The 23,501-nt window shown below is 41.4% G+C and overlaps 1 protein-coding gene across 3 annotated transcripts in view; it reads left to right on the forward strand.

Annotated features, from left to right (window-relative positions):
- lrp4 (low density lipoprotein receptor-related protein 4) overlaps nt 1–23,501 on the forward strand; it is a 359,208-nt gene that overhangs the window by 330,898 nt on the left and 4,809 nt on the right. For all 3 annotated transcript variants that reach the window (XM_048607192.1, XM_048607193.1, XM_048607194.1), the window contains 2 exons: nt 751–838; nt 2,754–2,895. In XM_048607192.1, the coding sequence (XP_048463149.1) occupies nt 751–838; nt 2,754–2,895 (230 nt within the window). The remainder of the gene's footprint in view (nt 1–750; nt 839–2,753; nt 2,896–23,501) is intronic.

The following is a 23,501-nucleotide window of genomic DNA, read 5'->3' on the forward strand; positions in this document are numbered from 1 at the left end:
GCTTTATATTATTGATTCCACTGAAAACGTAGAGATCAATTGTGATATGGGTGGGGAAATTCGGGAATAATCAAATTAAAATTCTGAGAATTTTTTTTGCTGTAAGATTATCCTCTCTGTACTTTTTTAGGGGAACGGGTAGCAGTGAGATTTATATTTGCTATGACTACTCCTGATGGCTGTGGGAAGAGTAGGAACTTGAACCCATGTGTTTTGCCAAAGACTTTCTAAACGTGCCTAAGAGGAACTCCAAATCTCTCTTCCAGTCTTTTTGTCGCTGTACAAAACAAACTTACCTCCCTGTTTCCTTGATGCCTTTTCTGACAGTCAGAAACAATCTATGTGGTCAATTATGGGCACAAGCCCAGGTTTAACTAATGAGTAGCATTCTACTGATGCAGAAACCTACAGTGCAGCTAGATTACCTTTATAAAAAGGCAATTCACCTCCTAACCCAACATCTTTGCAATCACAAAATGTCTTGGTGATACCCAGCTGAATTTCTGTAATTATTTACAATATGAACATTGTTACTGTTTCTATCCATGAGTGAACGTTAGTCAAGAAGAAACAAATTAACTATGGTTCCGAGATTACTCTGTTACCTCTAGATTAATCCGCGTTGAACCTTTATAATGCAACTGGAAACTATTTTGACATCTCTGATTTTGTTTTCACAAATTATTCTGCAACAATAACCATTCCACTTAAACTATAGCATCATGTTCATTTCATTTTGACCAACTGCAGGTGAAGGACTGCACATAAGTTACATTGTTGGAGCGGTCTTGTCAATACTGGCAATCCTGATTCTCATAGTTGCAGTCATTATATACAGGTAATGTATTTGTTTCTTCTTCTTTGAAACGTCCTAAATCTCCTGCAATTTTGGACACATTTGTAAGCAGTGCACAATGTAGGTTGTCAAAAACAAAACCGCAGGTCACCCGTTTCACCACCTTATGGTTTAGTGGGTATATAGATTAATTGGTGTAGACCAAGAAGTGCAGTCCGTATTGGAAAGACTGGACATTCTGTCCATTCTGAAATTACCAATGGTGAGCCACCTTCCTGACCCAATGTAGACTTTTAGTGATGGTGTAGTCTGTGTATTAGGTAAATATGATCTAATTGAAATGCCCTTCTCTGATTGATTAATGTGTTAACATACTCTGCTTTGAAGGGATATTTGTATTCACATGAGGCATGCAATTGTTTCAGTTACTGCAGTGCACTACATTAAAAGACCCTTGTTCAGAGAAGATCATATAAGCTGTAAACCTGCAGCAAAATTTAAACAAAAGTAACATACAGTGTTACATACATGGAAGGGAAGGAGTGAGTGTTATTATTTGCTTACCTCTGAGAAATAAGCAGTGATGACTGGTTTTGCATGCATTGAAAACTGGCATGATCATGATTTGATTGAGGGCAGTTCTCAAGCTTTGTATCAGCACCACGGACCAGTGGTGGAAACAAGGCTGTGGATGTTAGAGTGTAAAAGTATGTAAAGTCTCAACACTGAAACAAATGACTCGTGAAAGCATTTATAAACAAAATATATAAATCCTGTTAAACCTAATTACACACTTTTATCATGTCTAATGTTAAGAATTAGAGTTTGACAGAACCTGGTGCTAGTTACACATACGTAAAATTAATACTTCTGTTGGGAGGCCAATAATATAATTTACAAACAGCTCTTTTTGACAAATATGACCCTTGGAATGCGTGATGGTAGCCCAACTCTTTCATGGTGTAGCTGCAGTAATCGCTAATGCTACATTCAGAGAACAGAGGGCATCATATTCCATTGAGCAACATTTTCAAGAGTTCCAGATTAGTTCTTAGTGGAGAGTGGGATCAGAACATCACTAACAGTACAAGCCTAGAACTGGGGTTTTAAAGGCAGAGCTGACATTTTCCGAAACGTGAAGAGCAGACAATGGACAATGACACTGAGTGGAACAGCAAAATGATGATTGCAACAACATAACTTAATTGACTTAAAGTTAGAGTGATTTCAGCTATAGATGATCAAATAACTTATTTTAAATGGAGTGTAATGTTCCAAGCTGACATAGTCCGCTGAGACATCAGTGAGATTCTATTTTTGAATAGTGAGAAGTGGAGTGAGATCTTCTGTTTAAATTTTGAATTAAAAGCAAATTAATATCCATTCCCTCAGTACGAACTGCAATGTTCCCATCCCAGTATGTGTTTTAAATCTGTGATGTCCTTAGAACAGAAGTGTTAGTGAAAATCTAATGCCAGTCGTATGACCATGTTGTAAATTGTTAGGTTTAAAAATGAAGGAGCACGTGCCTCTGACATTTGTGGCAGGCAGCTCCTGAAATATGTTGGGTTTTTTTTGAAGCCAGGAGGTGCTGCAGTCTGCCCACAGAGCACAGAGTGAAATTGTGCATATGCTTCAATGATCTTCTGTTCATTAAAATAACCTGGTGATCGCTAGCTGGGATACACAATGTTCCAGTCTGTTCTTCCAGTATATGGCTGGAATGTCAAAATAGAAACTCTCTCTTATGCTTTCTTCTTGGAAGCCATGAGCAGAATGTTGCATTTTGGGTTGCATCTGTAGTGCTCATACTAAGTGGCTATGTAAAATATCCAAACCACTGTGAAAATCCTTCTTTTATCCAAGTTTAATATCAGATTGCTGCAGCTGGATAATTTCAAATTTCTGGATGAAATCTCTTTCTGCAAACAAATAACTTTCACTTTCTGTTTCTCAGGCATAAAAAATCAAAGTTTAATGATCCAGTTGTGAGCAACCTAACCTACAGCAACCCGTCATACCGTACATCTACACAGGAAGTGAAAATTGAAACTATTCAGAAACCAGCGATATATAATCAGCTCCGATATAAAAAAGAGGTAAAGTCACTAATGCTCTTGATGCTTTTAGGGATAAGTGGACACTGCAGGGTCGAGTGCTTTACCTCCCCTTCCAAATCCAGTTTGATTTAATCCATTCCCTCTCCTTCACTTTTGGTGTTATTGCGTTGCCCTTAACAGGCTTTGCACACAAATTAATTAATTGAAAACATGGATACTTTATTGATAGAGCATAGTAGATTCAAAGGTGATTTGTTGGTTGAAAAAAGCCATTCAGTCATATCAAAAAGGAAAGGAAGAAGTAAAGTGCAGTTAGGATTTCCAATTTTCAGAATCCTCATTTCAAAAAAAGAGTGCAAAGTCAATAGCCAATGTACTGCTCAGGATGCCAGAGTTTCAAAGGGAAACAAAGGAAAGTAAATGAGGAGGTGTTGATGAGAAGTGTTTAGAGTTTTGCCTCAGGAAACCCAAGCTGCTGTGGTGACAGGCATTTTGACAGGAACATTGTACCTGGACCCATGGACAGTGATGGGCAAGGTCCAATCTCTTTCCATTTGATAGCCAACCAGAGTCTTTCCTATTCTTTCTGCCTGTTATTGGCTTGTAATGGAAGAATTTTCAGATTGATTGAGGCACTAGGGAAGCAAAGAAGTTAAAACTGAAGGTCATTATAGTTGGAATGATCAAAGTTAAAAGGTAGATGATAACCATCAAAAACAAAGAACTGCAGATGCTGGAAATCCAAAACAAAAACAGACATTACTCAAACTCAGCAGGTCTGGCAGCATCTGTGGAGAGAAAGCAGAGTTAATGTTTTGGGTCCAGTGACCCTTCCTTGGAATGGACTGTAGTGAGGAAAAGGTTGGTATATAAGCTGAAGATGGGTTTGACAGAGGGAGGAAAGGTAAAGGATAGGTGGAGATGGAGCTCAGTTGGACAGACAAAGGAATAGATAATAGTCAGTGTGGCAGAATGAACAGCTGCTCATGGGGATTGTTAGTGGCTAACAATGGGTTGTTAGTGGCAGCAGCCCATATGATGAGATTTCCTGGTGTGTGTAAAATTATTGAACTCGATATTGTATCAAGAAGGCTGCAGAATTCCCAAGCAGAAAATGAGGTGTTGTCCTTCAAGTTTGCACTGAGTTTTGCTGGAGCACTGCAGCAAGCCTGAGACACAGATGTTGACCAGAGAACAGGTTGGTGTGTTGATGTGGCAGGCAACTGGAAGCTCAACGTCATTTTTGCGGACAGAATGTGGGTGTTGTGCGAAGCAATCGCCCAGTCTACACTTCATCTCCCCAGTGTAGAGGAGACCACATTGTGAGCAGTGAACACAGTCGACTAGATTGAGTGAAGTGCAGGTAAATTGATTCTAGGGCCTTGGATAGTGAGGAGGGAGTTAGTACTTGGCCAGATGTTACACTATCTGTAATTGCATGGAAAGGTGCCATGGGACTGTGGGGAAGTGTTTGGAGCCGAGGAGTGGCCCAAGATGTCCTGGAGGAAAGGGTCCCTATGGAAGGTTGACAAGGGTGGGGAATATGTGTCTGGTGATGGCATCCCTCTGGAGGTGGCAGAAATGGTGGTTTATGATCCTCTGGGTGTGGATGCTGGTGGGATGGTGAGTGAATACCAAGGGGAGCCTATTGCTGTTGTGGGAGGGAAGACAAGGGGTGAGGGCTGGAGTGCAAGATGGTCGGACACACCTGCGGGCCTATCAACCACGGTGGTGGGGAATCCTCAGTTGAGGAAGAAGGTGGACATTTTGGAGCACCCTTGTGGAAGTTGGCATCATTGGAATAGATGTGACAGAGACAAAGAAACTGAGAGAATGGAATAGAGTTTTCACAGGAAGCATGGAGTGAAGATGTATTGCCAGGTAGCTGTAGGAGTCGGTTGGTTTGTAGTGGATATTGGTGATCAGCCTATCCCCAGAAATGGAAACAGATATAAAGGAATGGAAGGGAGGAGTCAAATGGACAAGTTGAAGCTGAGAGCGGGTGAAAATTGGAAGCAAAATTGATTAACTTTCCCAATTCCAGTGAGAGAGGGAAGCAGCACAATGATATTATCGATGCACCTGAAAAAGAGTTGTGGGTGGGGGCCAGAGTAGGACTGGAACAGGGAATGTTCCACATACCCCACAAAGAGACAGGCATAACTGGGCCCATGCAGGTACCTGTCACCAACCTTTGATCTGAAGAATGTGAGAGGAGTTCATAGGGAGGTTATTCAGAGTGAGGACAAGCTCGATCAGGCAGTGGAGGATGTTGATGGTTGGGGACAATTCAGGCCTTTTTGCCAGGAAGAAACAGAGAGCCCTGAAATCATCCTAATGGGGAATGGATGTGTAAAGAGATTGCACCTCCATGCTGGAGAGGAGGTGTTGGGAGTCTGCGAACTGAGGGTAATGATAGCTTGTTGACAGCAATTTTCTTTGAAGATTTGTAAGACCAAGATTTCATTGTTCTGTTAAAGAGTATAGATTGTAATTGCAAACAAAATTAGGTTGTTTGACCTGAAGGACATTGAAGAGTATTGAATAAATTTGCAATATAAGTAGATAAATAATGAGTGAACGTTGACGTTGATTTGAAACTGGAACAGCGAATGAGGGAGGAAAGAGCCCTGACACATCCTTGGACAAGGTAAAAAAGACAGGATGAGCCATCCAATATATTTGGAATGATTTGAGAATGAATCGACAGCCATAAAGACCATGTGATGGTAGAACATTTTAAGAGGTGTATCTGCCTGACATTTCTCATGGAAATAATGTATAGAATCATAGAGATGTACAGCACGGAAACCGACCCTTTGGTCCAATTTGTCCATGTCGACCAGATATCCTAAATAAATCTAGTCCCATTTGCCAGCATTTGACCCATATACCTGTAAACCTTTCCTATTCATGTACCCATCCAGATGCCCTTTAAATGTTGTAATTATATCAGCCTCCACCACTTCCTCTGGCAGCTCATTCCATACACGCACCACCCTCAGAATGAAAAAGTTGTCCCTTAGGCTCCTTTTAAATCCTTTCCCCTCTCACCTTAAAACTATGCCCTCTCGTTTTAGACTCCCCCAGTCTGGAACAAAGACCTTTTCGTTCACTCATGATGCCCCTCATTGTTTTATAAACCTCTATAAGGTCACCCCACAGCCTTCGACGCTCCAGAGAAAATAGCCCCAGTCTATTCAGCCTCTCCCTGTAGCTTAAAACACTTCAACCCTGGCAACACCCTTATAAATCTTTTCTGAACCTTTTCAAGTTTCACAACATTGTTTCTGCAGCAGGGTGACCAGAATTGCACGCAGTATTCCAAAAATGGCCTAACCTCCAATGTCCTGTACTGACCTTGCTGCAACAAAATGTTCAAAACTTGAGGCTTGTCAGATAGGGGGCTGGAATAGCCTGGCTGCTCTAATTGTAACCCTTAAGTGGCCAAAGTTGACTCTTGAAGATGGCATTTGAGGCAGCTGGAAGTCCTGGCAGATTGTCCCTCAAAAGCCCCTGTCTACATCAGGTATCTTGTTCAAGGTCTGCCACCCATAGGTACTCCCTCTGGCCCCACTTCTCCATCAAGACTCCTCATTCCACAACCTCTCACGCCTCACCTCCCTACCTGCTCTGAGACCCCTGCATTTACCGAGTTCTGGATCTGGAAGTTAGCACCTGCGTCCTGCTTGTGCTCCCCATGTCGGTGACTGCTGGGACTGCAGGTTGAGAGGGGGAAGAAAGTCCCACCTCTAGCCAGTTAATGTTCCTCGGAGTATTTAATAGCTGCTGGGCTGTCCTGATTGGTGGGGATGTATTCCTTGCTGCCTGTTTGGATGGTAATAGTAAGGCAGGAAATCCCACCATTCAAAAATTCCTGTCCCACATGTAACAGTTAAATCTGATACAAATAGAAGATGGGACAAACTGTTGCATTGTATTCATCATAAAGTTACAGTTACAAGTGCATTACATCCATCATACCAAACATAATTGATGTATTTTAAGCTGTAACATAGCAACATTTGTTCCCTTTAAAATACACATTTCCCTTTGGGATTCTATAACCACCCCTGATTTGCAATGCAGATTGGTGCTCCTGTGATGCTTTTATACATACTAACTTGAAGTAAAACTTAGCAACCTCTTAGAAACAGTTTCCAAACAGCTAATACAGCCTCCAAAAACCTGACAATCACCCCCTTCCCTCTTAAAAGCCGATAACACTGAAACAAGTAGTTAGATTGGTTTTAAACTTAAGAAATAAGTATGTACAACCTTCTCCTGAATTCTAAAGAAACCAGTGTATAAACTGCTGGGAGCGACATTGCAAATACTGATGGCACAATATTAGTGGCTAATTTCCAGCTGGGTCAAGAATAAACGTCCCTGGTAAATCTTTTTTAAACTTTAACAGTTGAAAATTCTGAATTGTAAACTCTCTAATACATCATAATTCATTGTTTTTACATATAAAAGAGAAAGAAAAAACAACCTGATATTTGACAATGTGTTTCAGAGACCCAGCTGATAAATTAGTCTTTGCAGATCTAACCACAAGCTCCTAGCCCTGCTGAAGACTGCTTCAGAGATGCCTTCTTTCCTTCTGCCTTCACAGATTATTCTGGAACATTTCCCCATGAATTCAGCTTTACTCCATGCCTGCTCCCAACCCAGTTCAAGCTGAAGGTCTTTTACTCTGCCATTGTTGCTGAAACTCATAGCTGCTTAAGTAATCTCAGATCAGCACTGTCACCTTTCATTTCCCCACCCACCCACCCCTCTCTGGTTCTTCCCTTTCCTATTTATGCTGGGTCCTATTTTCCTAACCTCAGTTAAGTCTGACACTCATTCTCTGCTCCCATACTCTGCAGTTTCTGTTCCCTAAATTGTCAGCTACCTCACCCAACAGAAAGCAAATACTTAACCTTCTCTACCTTGCCTCTCCCATTTGTTTCCAAGCCCTTTACATTCCCATCCATACTTTTACTTTTTATCTATTTCCCCCTTCCATGGCCATCCATTCACCCTTCACTACACATCCCCTGTCCTCCACCTCCTACCTGAGTGCAGACTGACCTGGCCATTTTATATTCTTCAGCAGGAATTTTCATTGGAATTTTTTTTATTCACATGGGCTTTGGTGGCTGGGCAGCATTACTGTTTGTCCTTAGTGGCCTTTGAACTGAGTGGCTTGCTGGGCCATTTCAGAGGGCAGTGAGAGTCTACCACATTGCTCTGGGTCTGGAGTCACATGTAGGCCAGACCAGGTGAGGATGCAGATTCCCTTCCCTGAAGGACGTCGGTGAATCAGGTGGATTTTTCCAACAATTGATCATGGTCATCAGTAGATTTTTAATTTCAGATTATTAATGAATTCAAATTCCACTATCTGCCATGGTGACATGAACAGAGTTTCTGGATAAATAATACCACTAGACCATCACCTCCCCTGCCTGTTTAATTAATGACCAGGACTTTTTTCATTTATGTGATAGGAACAAAATTGAAATGGAAAATGGCATTTGACATACTTCCAAAATACTAACATTTATCGTAAATTCCTAATAGTTAATGTGCGTGTGTTTCTTGCACAGATTTGGAATACTTCAATCTAATATATTAATGATTTGATCCACTGGGCCTCTGGGGCTCACAGACTGAGCATCTATGATCGCATTGCTCGTTATTTGTGGTAGAAGGCTCCTTACAGAGGAGAGAGTATTGTAAGCCCAGATGACATTCTTGTTCTAAAGAGTCTAACAAATGAGAAACTAAACATTAAGATAAGTAACAAAAAGTATTTGCAACTCTGTTGGCAATAAATTAGCATAACCTCTTGTTAAAATTGACTCTTTGGCTTGTGATTAGATGAGAACAAACCCAAAGAAACAGGACATAGGCAGAAAGTGGAGAAAAGGAAATGAACAAATAAGATAATTGACAACAAGGAAGCAAACATTGACAAAGAAAGGGAGTAGGCCAAAAATGGACATACTACTTCCTATTTTGACCATGTGACATAGGACAGGGGTGAAGTACTTGACCTATCACTTGCAAAAGGGATGGTGGAACTTGGGGCAGCTGCATGTACCACTACAGCTCCATTTCTGACCATCAGCCTTGGTTACTGCTTCAGATGGGAGAAACAGAAACCCCCATTTCTGAAATTCTGTCTCAGAAAGAAAGAACTTACCTTGTGACCTAGCCATCTCATTTTCATTAGTACAGTGTGCTGCAGCCCATTCTTTCAAATACTTGCCCCAGGATGTCATTATGGTGGTAAACATCTGGCATAATAGGGCTCTGTCCCATTTCTTGCTGTTGTGCCTTAGAAATGGGTATCTCTTGGAGGCAACGGTCAGGAAATCATCTCCTCAACCTTTGATTACAGAAGTAATTGTGACAAATACTAAACTTGTTTTATTTTTATTTTCAAGTGTAAGGACATGCCATTAGTCACTTTGGTATCTTTTTTGCCATTGATTCATGGGTACAGTATTATGCTTAACTGTAATCAGTGGCTGCATATTAATCTTTAAATGCTTAATTCAGACATCTGATTAATGTGTCCTGCAGTATCCCTATCTCAGTGGTTCCTCTCTTCCAAATTTGATGGCTTGCAAAGCAAATACCTCTCTGCTTAATTTTGTGGCAAATGTGTCATGGACATTGCAAAGGATAAGGGGCTTGTTGTACAGCATCTTTCCTGTGACATTGATCTAACCACACTGCATTCTCTTTCCCAGAAAGCTGTGAATGAGGGATGTCATGAGTTTTTTTAGGTACTCCAGGTTTAAATAAGAAGCCAGAATGTAAGAACAGTGGTCATGATGGATAAGGGTACTACTTGCAGCCTTCTATCCGATATGGTGGTCAGCTCTGTGTTCAGCATTGCCTGGTGTGAGTCGGGGGCCCCAATCTGACATGGCAGTCTCTGCTGTATTTGCTGCAGAGGAAGACAGGGAGCTGAGAAGATGAACAAGCCACTGGCTTCCGCTTTTTCTGGGCGCTCTTCTCAGCCAGCTGAGCTTTTCATTTTTCCTGGCCTCTTTCAACACCATTCCAAACAGTCATCCTCCAGAGGTCACAACCAATAGTGACCGTCTCTGACTTATCAGTGTCAATGTGCACCATCTTCATATCCCACTTGGAGGTGTCCTTGTAGCAGAGGTATGCATGCCCAAGAGATGGTGATCAAGTGCCCAGCGCAGAGTACTGAAGGCGTCTGGATATATGGGTGGCTTCCGTCAAATGAATGTGACTGAGGCAGCACAGAGTGTATACTGATTGAATTAATACATTACAATAACTTTGAATTGATGACCTTGTCCTGCTAAGAAATGCCAAGGATAGATTGAAACAGTGAGGTTTGAAGCTCTTCGATCTTCTCCTGCCCAATAAATATTAAGCAGGCCTTTCTCACACTGAGGAGGCAGGCTTGGCAGGGTCACAATTTGGTGTTCTCAGCCAGGTTTCTGTTGTTGCACACTCTTCTTAGCTAAGGTATGATAGTTGCAGCTTTAATAATGTGTGTGTTGATTTTAGCATTCAGTGACAGATTGGTGATTGTGGGGCCCAGTTATATGGAGCTATCAACAACCTTCAGCAAGTCAAGGAAAGCAAATCAATGCTTTACTAAGCTCCTTCACTTTGGGTTCAATTCCCAGCTCTACCATGGCAGGAAGGTTTTGTATGATATCTAGAATTTACTGGTGACAGTGTTCGCCCACATCTCTCTCAACTGATCATTGTAGTTGGTGATGACCTCCCCTACCATTATTTTCGTTAAAACTGTTTTCTTTGCTGATTGACTTGTTGCCTTTTTTGATCTCTTCATATATGCACCCATTATTCCTTGAATTGAAGGACATATGGCTATTCTGAAAGAGTTACAACCTGAAGCTATTGGTCCACCTACCATTCTATTGAACTTTACCTTCAGTTGCACTTAATACTTTCAGAGTTTTCACTAACAGATCTCTTGTAATGAGTGGACTGCTTGCCTTCAGAGTTTCCATCATTATAATGTAAACCTCAAACCTGTCAGTGTTTTTGTTTACTTATGTTGGGAGTGCGATATTGTATATAGTGTCTTAGGGTATGTTCTGTTTTGCTTCCAAACTATGTGGGAATGACTGAAGAGGAACTGTTAGTGTGGCTGATGAGGACAGTATTTCTGCTTTGAATGAAAGGATTACATCCTGACACTGGCACACACCATGGAGTAATCCATATCACGTTTGGCATTGGGATAGCAGTGTATGTTGAGGATGCTGATCAGAGAATGATGACCTAATCCAGGTGGTGCCAATGCTCTGATCTTGGATGTGTCTGGGATACTTTGTTATAAGGTTCGTTCTGAAAGAAAGTGTTAGTTACACAGAGCTCATAGTAGCAGCAAATCTCAAGTAATCTCTCTCATTCTCCATTACCTTTCATGGCCATTATGTTCAAGACAAGAAGGCCAAGCCTTGTGGTCTGTGCCCACTGTTGCATGGAAATCCTCAATAAGTTCAGATTTTCTGACTTGGGGATTCTACCGAGGTAATGGTTTGGGACAGGTTTACTCATCCTACAGTACTGAATTGTTTGTATGAAGGAATTGTCCAGATTTATAAATATAATACATATACATAAATACATAGTTATCTAAAATAAAATTCTGTATAATAGAAAGCATTAAATTATTTAACAATACTAAGTAGAAGATTCAGAATCACTGATGTGTTGTTTTGGGAATCTTTTTCCTCCACTGCAGCTTTCTGGTCCATCTGATAGTCTTTCACCTTTCATTTTCTGACTTCTACTTCAACCGTCACCTCAGGTACATGTCAGCATGAGTGTGTCACGGCAGGCCACAATCCTAGTAACTTTCTTCCATTTGACATGGGCTGGCATAATGCATTGTGGCATTTTGCAAATCGGGAAAGGCCACTATTTTCTGAGGCAATGTATTTATTAAAATGTGCACTTATTTAACAGATCTAAAGAAATATTACCGAAGGAGAATGCTGACTTGGTACAGTGCTGTTGAGTAGAAGATTTTAATTTTTTCCAATGTCTTTGCATTGAACGCTCGTGAGATTAATTCTGCCGTCAAATTTCATACAAGTACACACAATGACGTGTAAACTACTATTGAATGTTTTCTACATACAGCAAGATAAACGTTGATTCTTGCAGTAAGAATGTACACCTTTTCTGTTTCGATTATGACCCACTGTAACCTAAAGACCATTGATCATACTTAATGACAACAAAACTTTAGAAGTTTCAGATTATTTTAATGCAACAGCACATAAAATATTTTGAATACATTTTAGTTCAACCTTTTTTAGTTTGCAAAATGCCCATGCTTCCATAACAAAACAAATAAAGCTCATGGTGTTTTTAAAACCTGTTTTCATTGTTTTTAATAACAGGATAATTGCCTGTTAAAGCATGGAAACCTAACAAGTTGTGCATGCTGTTTTGTACTGCTCTCTTTTGTTTTTCTCTCAGGCTCCTTTTGAATTATTTTCAGCACAGAATTATAATTATTTTAAGAAACCGTGTTCAGTTACATATACAGTGTACAGGTTACATTAATAAATAATTTCTTTATTCATCATTACTATTTGACTTCCTTGGCAATGTTACTTTGTTTTGTAAAGAAATGGGGTGTATTTTCATCTCAGCCGTAACTTTTATCCGAGTGCTGTGGAGAAAGGACAATCTGTTGGGGAACATCTTACAATGCTAAGATAACCAAATGATTGTCTCCATAGAAAATATCTGAAGTAAAATCAAGGGGTTCCTTAAGGGTCATGTAGTCCATCCCTCCCATCCAACTGATCTTCAAGTGAAGATGAAAATCTATCCTAATGTTGTTTCAAAATGCTCACTAGCTGGCCTTGCTTTACTACTCTATTAAATTTGGGTTTAAAGAACTAACTTAACTTGACAATATTGTTTAAACAAGTTAGATTGTACATGCATTTGGCTAAGGTTGATTTTACTGTACTTCTTGAATACTCCTAATACTTACTTTTTATGGTCTCAGGAATCTAAGATGACAGTAGGTTGAAGAATCTGGGCTTGTTCTATAAAGAAAATGACAATTGTAGATCATTTTCAAATCAATTTAGAAACTTATGATAAGTTCAGATTCAAAGATAAAAGAGCTGTGGTTACCAATGAATGTGCATGTGTAGATGCGGAGCTAGTTGTTCTCAATGAAAAGATTTTTGCAATGAAAAAATTTTTTTTGCTGCCTAATATTCGTGAAAAGCCAACATGCCACCCAATTAAAATTGACTTTATTATTAGTAATTGAGAAAGACATATACGATGAAAGAGGTGAGGAGGAAAAATGCAAATCAGGAGAAAATGGATGATTTAGAAGCAAAGACAGTATAAAATTAGACATAAATCTCAGGTTCAAGAAGTGGCTCCTTAAACTAAAACACATTTTTGATCGCAATGGAAAATTTTCTTCTTATCTGCTTGATGTTTTTGGAGGGCAGGAAGAAAGGATGAAAGACAGGAAATGTACTGTCTGCTTACATGACGTGTCTTTACATAGGAACATAGAACTTAGTATAAGGTGTAGGCCAGTCAGGTCTTCATGGCTGCTGTTCCAATCAGTAGCTGATTCTGCTTGTGGTCTCAAGTTCGTTATCCTGTCTGACCCCTTCAAAGTCTCTGACTCCTCTGTCTACCAAAATATATCTAATTCTGCCTTGAATAAATTCAATAACCCAAACTCCACTGCTTTCTGGGGAAGAGAATTTTGCAGACTAGCAACCGTCTGTATCTCGATCGCAAGGAGACCTAATTCTTTAAATTGTATCCATTGGCTCTAGTCTCCTTCACAAGAAGAAATATCTTCCCAGCATGGATCCTATCAATTCCCTCTTAGAAATGTCAATGCAATCGCCCTTCATACTCCAGTGAGTATTGGGTCAGTTTTTTCAAACATTCTTCATAAAATGGGTTCTTCATCCCAAGATTGAGTTGAGTGAGCCTTCTTTGAACTGCTTCTAATGCAATTACATCTTTTATAAAATAGAGATAGAAACTGTACACGCTGCTTTAGATGCAGTCTCACACAGGCCCTGTGCAACTGCAGTAAAACAATCCTACTTTTGTGTTCCATACCCACGTGCAAAAAATACTACTATTTCATTTGCCTTCCTCTTCATTTGCTGTACCTGTGTAAATTCATTAATATTGCCAATACCGTAACCTATCATTACATTGAAGCTATGTTCACAGATGCCCACACACCTATGTTGGAATGGCAGAGAACTGCCTTTACAAACTGAATGTCACCAAGTAGATAATGGTAGTCTTGTGCCACCTGCTGCAATCTGAAGTACAGATTGTCCCCGGCACAGATAAAAGAATTTCCTCAAAATTTAAACATGCCCAGTTACAGAATGTATAAAACCAAAATACTGTGGATGTCGGAGAAACTCAGCAAGTCTGGTAGCATCAATGTCAGAGAGAAAGACAGTTAACTTTTCAAGTCTGGTGTGACTTCTCGGATGTTGCCAGAACTTGCTGAATTACTTAAAGTGTTAGCCAGCACTATGACCTGTGAAATGACGTGATTCTGCTTCATTTCCATTGATTTACTTAGAGTTAATTTGGATGAGCATTTTTAAATGCAGTTAATCTGTTCGGACAGTTTATATTTCCTTCTGTGCACAGTAAACTGCCAACAGTCTACAAATTTTAAAGTATATAATCATATATAAAGAAAAAGAATTCTATTTATTTTATCCACTGCAACAGGGTAGATAGGGTGGGAAGTAGATGTTGGAATTGATTACAGAAAGGAAATATATAACATGCTTCAGAAGCCAATTGCTGTTTACAAATTAACAGAGACAGAAAGGAGTCAGTCAGTGTGTTATTGAAAGTGGTAATTGGTAAATATCTAAAGCAATTATCACTGCTGGGACACAAACAGAAGGGTGGAGTAGAAATAAAAACATCAGGACCAAGAGGAAAATGGAATTGAGGGATTCTGACTGTCTTGTTTTATTCATAGTCATGATTTGAGCATACTGTCCTCTCAGGGCTGCCATGAGTCCTTGCGATTAAACTGGACATTTCTTGACCTACGAATCTTTATGTATGGAACATGAAGTAATAGGATCCAAATGTGGGATTTACTTCCTTTTTTTCTCTTTCATCACTGAGGCATTCGGACTCACTGTTATCCAACTTGATGGATAAGTTGTTGCCATTTTGAATGATTAGACTAGAAGAACACAAGAAATAGGAGAAATAGACCATTCAGCCCATCAAGCCTGTCCTGCTATTCTGTAAGATCAGGTCTGATCTGCCTAAGGCCTCATGTACTCTTTTTCATTCCATGCTTCTCATAACCCTCTACTTCTCTGTTTCAAAATCTATCTACCTCCTTTTAAAAATAATTTCAGTGACCTAGGCTGTATTAGTAGCTAGTTTCTCCCACTCATTAATGTCAAGGTTGCTGTGCTTTGTCTTTGTAGCTTTTTCATGGTTGCACCCTTGAACCCTGGCCAGTTGAGAAACCAGGACCTATTAGGAAGACATTTTTTAGACTTTTGGATGCAGTTTTTTTCATTCATGGGGTGTGAGTGTTGCTAGCTGGGCCAACATTTATTGCCTGTCCCTAGTTGCCCTTGAGAAGGTGGTTGTACCGTCTGCCATTAGGGAGAGATTTTCAGTATTCAGTTCAACATGGTTTTTGTGCAATGTTGCAGATCTTCAGGAAGGACACTAGCAATTGCTAGTGGGAGAATCCAGTGGAAGCATATGCTGGTGGAATTTCTCTAGTGTTCTTATGTGTCATTCATTTACAGACTAGGTCTCATTATGATACAGGGAATTGCAACTGCTCTGGACACTATAATTTTTATTGACTTGTGGAGGTTTTTGTTGTTAAACACACACTGTTGTAGTTTGTTGATGACTGAGCTGATCTGCTGTTGCTTCTCCTCAACAATGGTGACTTTTGAGAGAGGTGGCTGCTGCGGTATGTGCAGCACTCAACATATTCCAGAAACTCTCCTTCAATGTTTATACCAGGTGGACTACTTGACTGACCAAGCATCAAGCTCGGAGGGGAACTTGTTCATTGGTCCCTCTAAGCTGTGCAGCTGCTGCTTGGAGGTCCTCACACACCAATAGGTGTATGGACATATTGCAAAAACCTTATAGATCCATACAGCAGGAAAAAATAATTAGATGGAACATTGGTCATGATCCCATGTGTCTGCTCCCATTATCGTTCTGAATCGTAGAGGTTATGGGCTAGGCCAGTGCTGTTGAAAGAGTCTGCATGAGTTGCTGCACATGAGTTCATTGGTGCACAAACTGCTCCCACTAGCATTAGTGGTGGAGGGAATGAATGTTGAAGGTGGTGAATGGACAGCCAATCATGCGAGTTGCCTTGTCCTGGGTGGTGTTGATGGAGCTGCAACCCTTCAGTCAAGTGGGCAGTTTTTCATTACAATTCTGACTTGCACTTTTTGTGTACTCAGGAGATTAGTTACATACACAGGTTTTCCAGCCTCTGACCTGTTCTTGGACCACAAAGTTTATTATGGCTGGTCCAGTTCAGTTTCTGATTAATGGCATCCCGAGGACGTAGCTTGAAGAACAATGAAAAAGGTGACAATCTCTAAACATCAGAGGAGGAGGAAAGTTGACATTTCAGGTTGGGACCCTTTTTCTGAAGAAACGTCAACTTTCCTGCTCCTCTGATGCTGCCTGGCCTGCTGTGTTCCTCCAGTTCCACACTGTGTTATCTCTGACTCCAGCATCAGCAGTTCTTACTGACTCTGACAATCTCTAAACATCTTGGATGCCAGTCCCCAACACGTGAATTTTACTTTGGCAGAAGTATACAATTTTAAATCAATATCAAGATTAATTCCATTTTCAAGATTCTGTTCAGGAATTTCCCTAAATGAACTTAAAAGCAAACTCAATCTCCTAGTCACTTAGAAAAATAAACACAAAGCTCAGGGCAAACCCAACCTAGTTAATTATAAATTTTTAAGAAAGCACATTCCAATGTAGCCTAAGTAACTACTCATTTTCTGACTATGCATTATTAGTTATGAGAGAGAATGGAAATAGAGAGAGAAATAGAATATGGTCTGTACAAGTACGAACAAATTTTGACATGAAAACCTTTACAACTACAATGTTAATAATCTATTCAGCAAAAATTTCAGTTCCCAAACAAATGTGCATCTTATCAGAGTCATGGTAGCAATATCAAAAATGAGTTAACTTGTTTACCCTATCTACCTCAGACAAGGGAAATTAAGAACTTAAGAACCAGGAGCTAGCACCTGCAAACGGTAATGTTATAATAACCTCATAATCAGTTTTTGTAATGTTAATTTAGTGAGAGGTATCAGTTAGAATACCTGGGATTACTCTTCTTCAAATAATGGTAAGGGATCTTGTTGGCGTGCCGAAGATGCCATCTGTCAAATGATCTGTTAAACCGAGACTCCATTGGCCCTTGAAGGTGGCGTTGCAAGTGCAAGTATACAGACCAGTTGAAATTTAGGTTCATAAAGGTAATTTAAAAAACACAAGAAAACACTCAGATTTATTTATTCGGGGGATATATTTGAAAAGTGTATAGTTCTGGTCACCAAATTATAAACTGGAGTTGGAGGCACCGGAAATGGTGCAAAACTCATTTATATGGATAATATCAGAAATGCATGCTCATAGCTATCAGGAAGGAACATAAAAGCTGACTGTCTCTAGCTTATAAAAGCTAAAGCTGCATGGTGACCAGAAGATTTCTTTAATTTTATTAAGTGTTTCAATTGAATAGACATGGAGCATTTATGCTTGGGGTGGCAGATGGAGACAATGAGAAGCCATGAATCTGAAATGGTCACCAAGAAGTCTGATAGGGAACTCAGAAGAAATCTGCCCTGCACCTCCACCCCACAAAGACTGGTGAGAATGTGGAATTGGCTACCACAGCAAGTGGTTGATCCAAATAGTATAGAAGCAGTTTAAGGGGAAGCTAGTTGAGTGAACAAGGATTAAGGAAATAGAGAGCTGTACTGGAGGCTTGAGAGGAACATAAAGACTAGTTGGGCTGAATTGCACTTGGTTTTCTATTCATTTGTGGAATTTGGGTGTCGCTGGCTGGCCAGCATTTCTTGCCCATTCCTAGTTGCCCTTGAAGGTGGTGCCTTCTTGAACCACTGCAGTCCTCCTGCTGGGGGTTGACCCACAATGCTATTAGGGAGGGAATTCCAGGATTTTGACCCACTGACAGTGAAGGAACAGTGATATATTTCCAAGTCAGGATGGTGATTGACTTGGAGGGGAACTTGGAGGTGGTGGTGTTCCCATACGTCTGATGCCCTTGTCCTTCTAGATGGAAGTGGTTGTGGGTTTGGAAGGTGCTGTTGAGGATCTTTGGTGAATTTCTGCAGTGCATCTTGTAGATAGTACACACTGCTGCTACTGAGCATCGGTGGTGGAGGGAGTGAATGCTTGTGGATGTAGTGTCAATCAAGTGGGCTGCTTTTTCCTGGATGGTGTCAATCTTCTTGAGTGTTGTTGGGGCTGCACTCATCCAGGCAAGTGGGGAGTATTCCATCACACTCCTGACTTGTGCACTGTAGATGGCCGACAGGCTTTGAGGAGTCAGGAGGTGAGTTACTCGCCACAGCTTCAGGCCTGCTCTTGTAGCCACTCTGTTAATATGGGGAGTCCAGTTAAGTTTCTGGTTAATGGTAACCCCCAGGATGTTGATAGTGGGGGATTCAGTGATGGTAACACCATTGAATGTCAAGGGACCGTGATTAGATTCTCTCTTATTGGTGATGGTCATAGCCTGGCATTTGTGTGGCGCGAATGTCACTTGCCACTTGTCAGCCCAAGCCTGGATATTGTCCAGATCTTGTTGCATTTGAACATGGTCTGCTTCAGTATCTGAGGAGTCACGAATGGTGCTGAACATTGTGCAATCATCGGCAAACATCCCCAATTCTGACCTTATGATGGAAGGAAGGTCATTGATGAAGCAGCTGAAGATGGTTGGGTCTAGGACACGACCCTGAGGAACTCCTGCAGAGATGTCCTAGAGCTGAGATGATTGACCTCCCCCAACCACGACCATCTTCCTATGTGTCAGGTATGACTCCAAACACCAGAGCATTGGCCCCTTGACACCCATTGATTCCAGTTTTGCTAGTGCTCCTTGATGCCACACTTGGTCAAATGCAGCCTTGATATCAAGGGCTGTTACTCTCACCTCACTTTTCTGGAATTCAGCACTTTTGTCCATGTTTGAACCAAGGCTGTAAAGAGATCAGAAGCTAAGTGGCCCTGGCAGAACCCAAACTGGGCGTCACTGAGCAGGTTATTTCTGAGCAGGTGCTGCTTGATAGCACTGTTGATGACACCTTCCATCACTTTACTGATGATCGAGAGTAGACTGATGGGGCAGTAATTGGCTGGGTTGGATTTGTCCTGCTTTTTATGTACAGGACGTAGTTAGGCAATTTTCCACATTGACGGGTAGATACCAGTGTTGTAACTGTTCTGGAACAGCTTTGCTAGGGGAGCAGCAAGTTCTGGAGCACAAGTCTTCAGTACTATTGCCGGAATGTTGTTAGGGCCCGTAGCCTTTGCAGTATCCAGTGTCTCCAACTGTTTCTTGATATCAAGTGGAGTGAATCGAATTGGCTGAAGACTGGTATCTGTAATGCTGGGGACCACTGGAGGAGGCCGAGATGGATCATCCACTCGGCACTTCTGGCTGAAGACTGTTGCGAATATTTCAGCCTTATCTTTTAAACTGATGAGCTGGACTCTTCCACATTGAGGATGGGGATATTTGTGGAGCCTCCTCCTCCAGTGAGTTGTTGAATTGTCCGCCACCATTCAAGACTGGATGCAGAGGACTGCAGAGCCTTAGATCTGATCTGTTGGTTGTGGGATCGCTTAGCTCTGTCTATCATTTGCTGCTTTCGCTGTTTGGCGTGCAAGTAGTCCTGTTTGGTGGCTTCACCAGGTCGATACCTCACCTTCAGGTATGCCTGGTGCTGCTCCTGGCATGCACTCCTAAACTCTTCTTTGAACCAGAGTTGATCCCCTGGCTTGATGGTAATGGTTGAGTGGGGGATATGCCGGGCCATGAGGTTACAGATTATGTTGGAGTACAATTCTGCTGCTGTTGATGGCCCATAGTGCCTCATGGATGCCCAGTTGCTAGATCTGTGTGAAGACTGTCCCATTTAGCACGGTGATAGTACCACACAACACGAAGGAGGTTGTTCTCAATACGAAGGCAGGACTTTGTCTCCACAAGGACTGTGCAATGGTCACTCTTACCGATACTGTCATGGACAGATGCAGCTGCATGTGGCAAATTGGTAAGGATGAGGTCAAGTATGTTTTTCCCTCTTGTTGGTTCCCTCAGCACCTGCCGCAGACCCAGTCTAGCAGCTATGTCCTTTAGGACCTGACCAGCTGTAGTGCTGTTGCCGAGCCACTTCTGTTGGCGGACATTGAAATCCCTCACCCAGAGTACATTTTGTGCCCTTGCCAGCCTTGGTGCTTCCTCTAAGGGTTGTTCAACATTGAGGAATACTGATTCATCAGCTGAAGGAGGACAGTATGTGGTAGTCAGCAGGTTTCCTTGTCCATATTTAACTTGAAGCCATGAGACATCATGGGGTCTTCAAGACTCCTAGAGCAACACCCTCCTGACTGTATACCACTGTGCCGCCCCCTCTGCTGGGTCTGTCCTGCTGGTGGGACAGGACATATCCAGGGATGGCGATGGTGGTGTCTGGGACATTGTTTGTAAGGTACGATTCTGTGAGTATGACTATGTCAGGCTGTTGCTTGACTAGTCTGTGAGACAGCTCTCCCAATTTTGGCACTAACCCCCAGATGTTAGTGAGGAGGACTTTGCATGGTCAACAGGGCTGTTTCTGCCCTTGTCTTTTCCGGTGCTTAGGTCGATGCCAGGAGTTCCATCCAGTGTCATTTCTTTGAGTCTTTGCAGCAATTGGTACAACTGAGTGGCTTGCTAGCCATTTCAGAGGACAGTTGAGAGTCACACGACATTGCTGTGGGTCTAGAATCACATGTAGGCCAGACCAGGTGAGGGTGGCAGATTTCCTTTCCATTAGTGAAGCAGATGGGTTTTTCCGATAATCAGCAATGATTTCATGGTGATCAGTAGATATTTAATTCCAGACTTTTTTATTTAATTCAACCATCTGCCATGGGATTCGAACCTGGGTCCCCAGAACAGCAGCTGGGTTTCTGGATTAATAGTCTAGTGATAATACCACTGGGCCATCGCCTATGTGCTGCATATTCATGAGAATTCTATGTAATTGACATTTTCTCTGACTGTGACACAAATGCATGGACCCTCCTTGTTTCTGCATTCTCTTACATGATTAACCACACCACAGTACTCTTCTTCAGCTCAGAGCAACTTCCTTCACATGGTGCACTATTAATTCATAGAATCCCTACAGTGTGGAAACAGGCCCTTCGGCCCAACAAGTCCACACCGACACTCAGAGCATCCCACCCGGACACATTCCCCTATAACCCACCTAATCTACACATCCCTGAACACCACAAGCAATTTAACATGGTCAATTCACCTAGCCTGCACATCTTTGGACTGTGGGAGGAAACCAGAGCACCCGGAGGAAACCCACACAGACACAGGGAGAACATGCAAACTCCACACAGACAGTCGCCTGAGGGTGGAATCGAACCTGGGTCACTGGCACTGTGAGGCAGTAGTGCTAATCACCGAGCCACCGTGCCGCCCCATCTAGATGTATTATCTAGATGTAGCTGGAGAACCTTGCAGCAATGACTCCTCTTTCCAGTCCCACATGGTTACAGCACACATCAATGATCTATCCTCAGCATTCTTTATTTCCTTGGTGAAAGCATTTTACTTCATGAAGATTAAGCTCTATATTTATGGCATCCAGATTTACCTCTCCACCACCTCGCTCTACCCCATATCTGCCTGATCTCAGTAAAGGTGGGTGGAAGCACAAAAATAGATCCAGTGGGTGAGTGGGGAGGGACTTAGTTCCTGAATCTGGCAATCCTTGCTTCCGTTTAGCTATTGTGTTGTCAGAAGGCCAAGTTAATTTTTCAAGGATTGTTCATTATGAGGCATGTAGCTTCAGTCAAATTAAATGATTAATCTATCCTTTATGAGTAGGTAAGTTACCAAGCTGCCCATTCTCTTCTCCAGTCATTGTGCTGCTTCCATTAAAACTTCAAGTGGGCAGGCTGAAGGCAGATTATGACGGAGTTTCTTTACATCCCTCCTGTCTGGGGCTGAGGGTGAGCCATGTTAAAATTCATCCCAAAAATCCATATATCTTCTTCAGAAATCATTCAGGTCGCAAGGTTACAAAGAAAGGTAGGATTCTTCCACAAATGATGTCCTTCCAGACATGGTGTTGACAGAACATGAAGCATTGCTTCTGTCTTCTTGGCAACAAGGTTCTGTGGCCAAGCAATTTGCAAACTTCTGAGGGAAATGAAACCTTCCTGAGGGACCTGTTCATGTAATTTTAACAGTGAGTCCGTTATGGAGGGGAGCTTTTGTAAATGTTTAACTGGGATTCCAGTGCCGGTTGAAAGATATTTGGGGGATCTTTATAAAGCAATAAGATAGGCTGTGCGCTACACATGCCTTGCCCTTTGGCTGCTTACATGAAGCAGCAAAATCAATGGCCCTTAAGGAATTGCTACTAGTAACTTTACGTAGCCAGGGAATTTGTCTTTTAGATTTCTTCCAGTGGAGACAGAAGGGGCAGTCATTGGGAAAATGCTTGGAAATAGGTCAGGAAAATTGGTCCACTTAATTGAGGAAAATTGCTGTGAATATTGGGTTGTGATTGGAAAAAGCAAGTTCTTAGATGTCATAATTGTAGATCACTGTGCATTTTGTTTTATAAAATGTAGATGTAAGCAATTAAAAGTAAGCTAAGTGAGGGCATGATGAATCAAAAAAAGCTTAAACATGTACAAACATAACAATAAAAAATAAGATGCTGCAGATATTGCTTTGTCATCAGAGGTTTATGTGCATGCCTCTTCCTGGGCTGGCAGGACTAATGTATGAGGAGAGACTGCATCAGTTAGGACTCTGTTTACTGGAGTTTAAAACAGTGAAGGGTGATCTTGTAGAAACCTATAAAATTCTAACAGTACTAGATACGGTAAACAACAGGAAAGATGTTCCAATGACCAGGGAATCCAGAACCAAGGGTCACAATTTAAACATGTTAGACTGAGCTGAGAAATTTCTTCATGCAGAGAGTGATGAGCTTATGGAATTCTCTCAGAAAGCAATTGAGGCCATAACATTGAATGTTTTCAAGGAAATAGGTCTAAAGGGATCAAAAGGCATGGGGAGAAAGCTGGAATAGGGTATTTCATTGGATGATGAGCCATTGTCATACTGAATGGCTTCTCCTGGTTCTATTTTCTGTTTCTATGCTGTAAATCTGAAATAAAGAGAGAAAATGATTGAAATACGCAGTAATTCAGGCAACATGTATAGAGGTGGACACAATGTTAATGTTTGAGGTTGTTAACCTTTCATTGGAACCAGAAGG

Source organism: Rhincodon typus, chromosome 17 (assembly GCF_021869965.1).
Source record: "Rhincodon typus isolate 14 chromosome 17, sRhiTyp1.1, whole genome shotgun sequence".
Taxonomy (NCBI): domain Eukaryota; kingdom Metazoa; phylum Chordata; class Chondrichthyes; order Orectolobiformes; family Rhincodontidae; genus Rhincodon; species Rhincodon typus.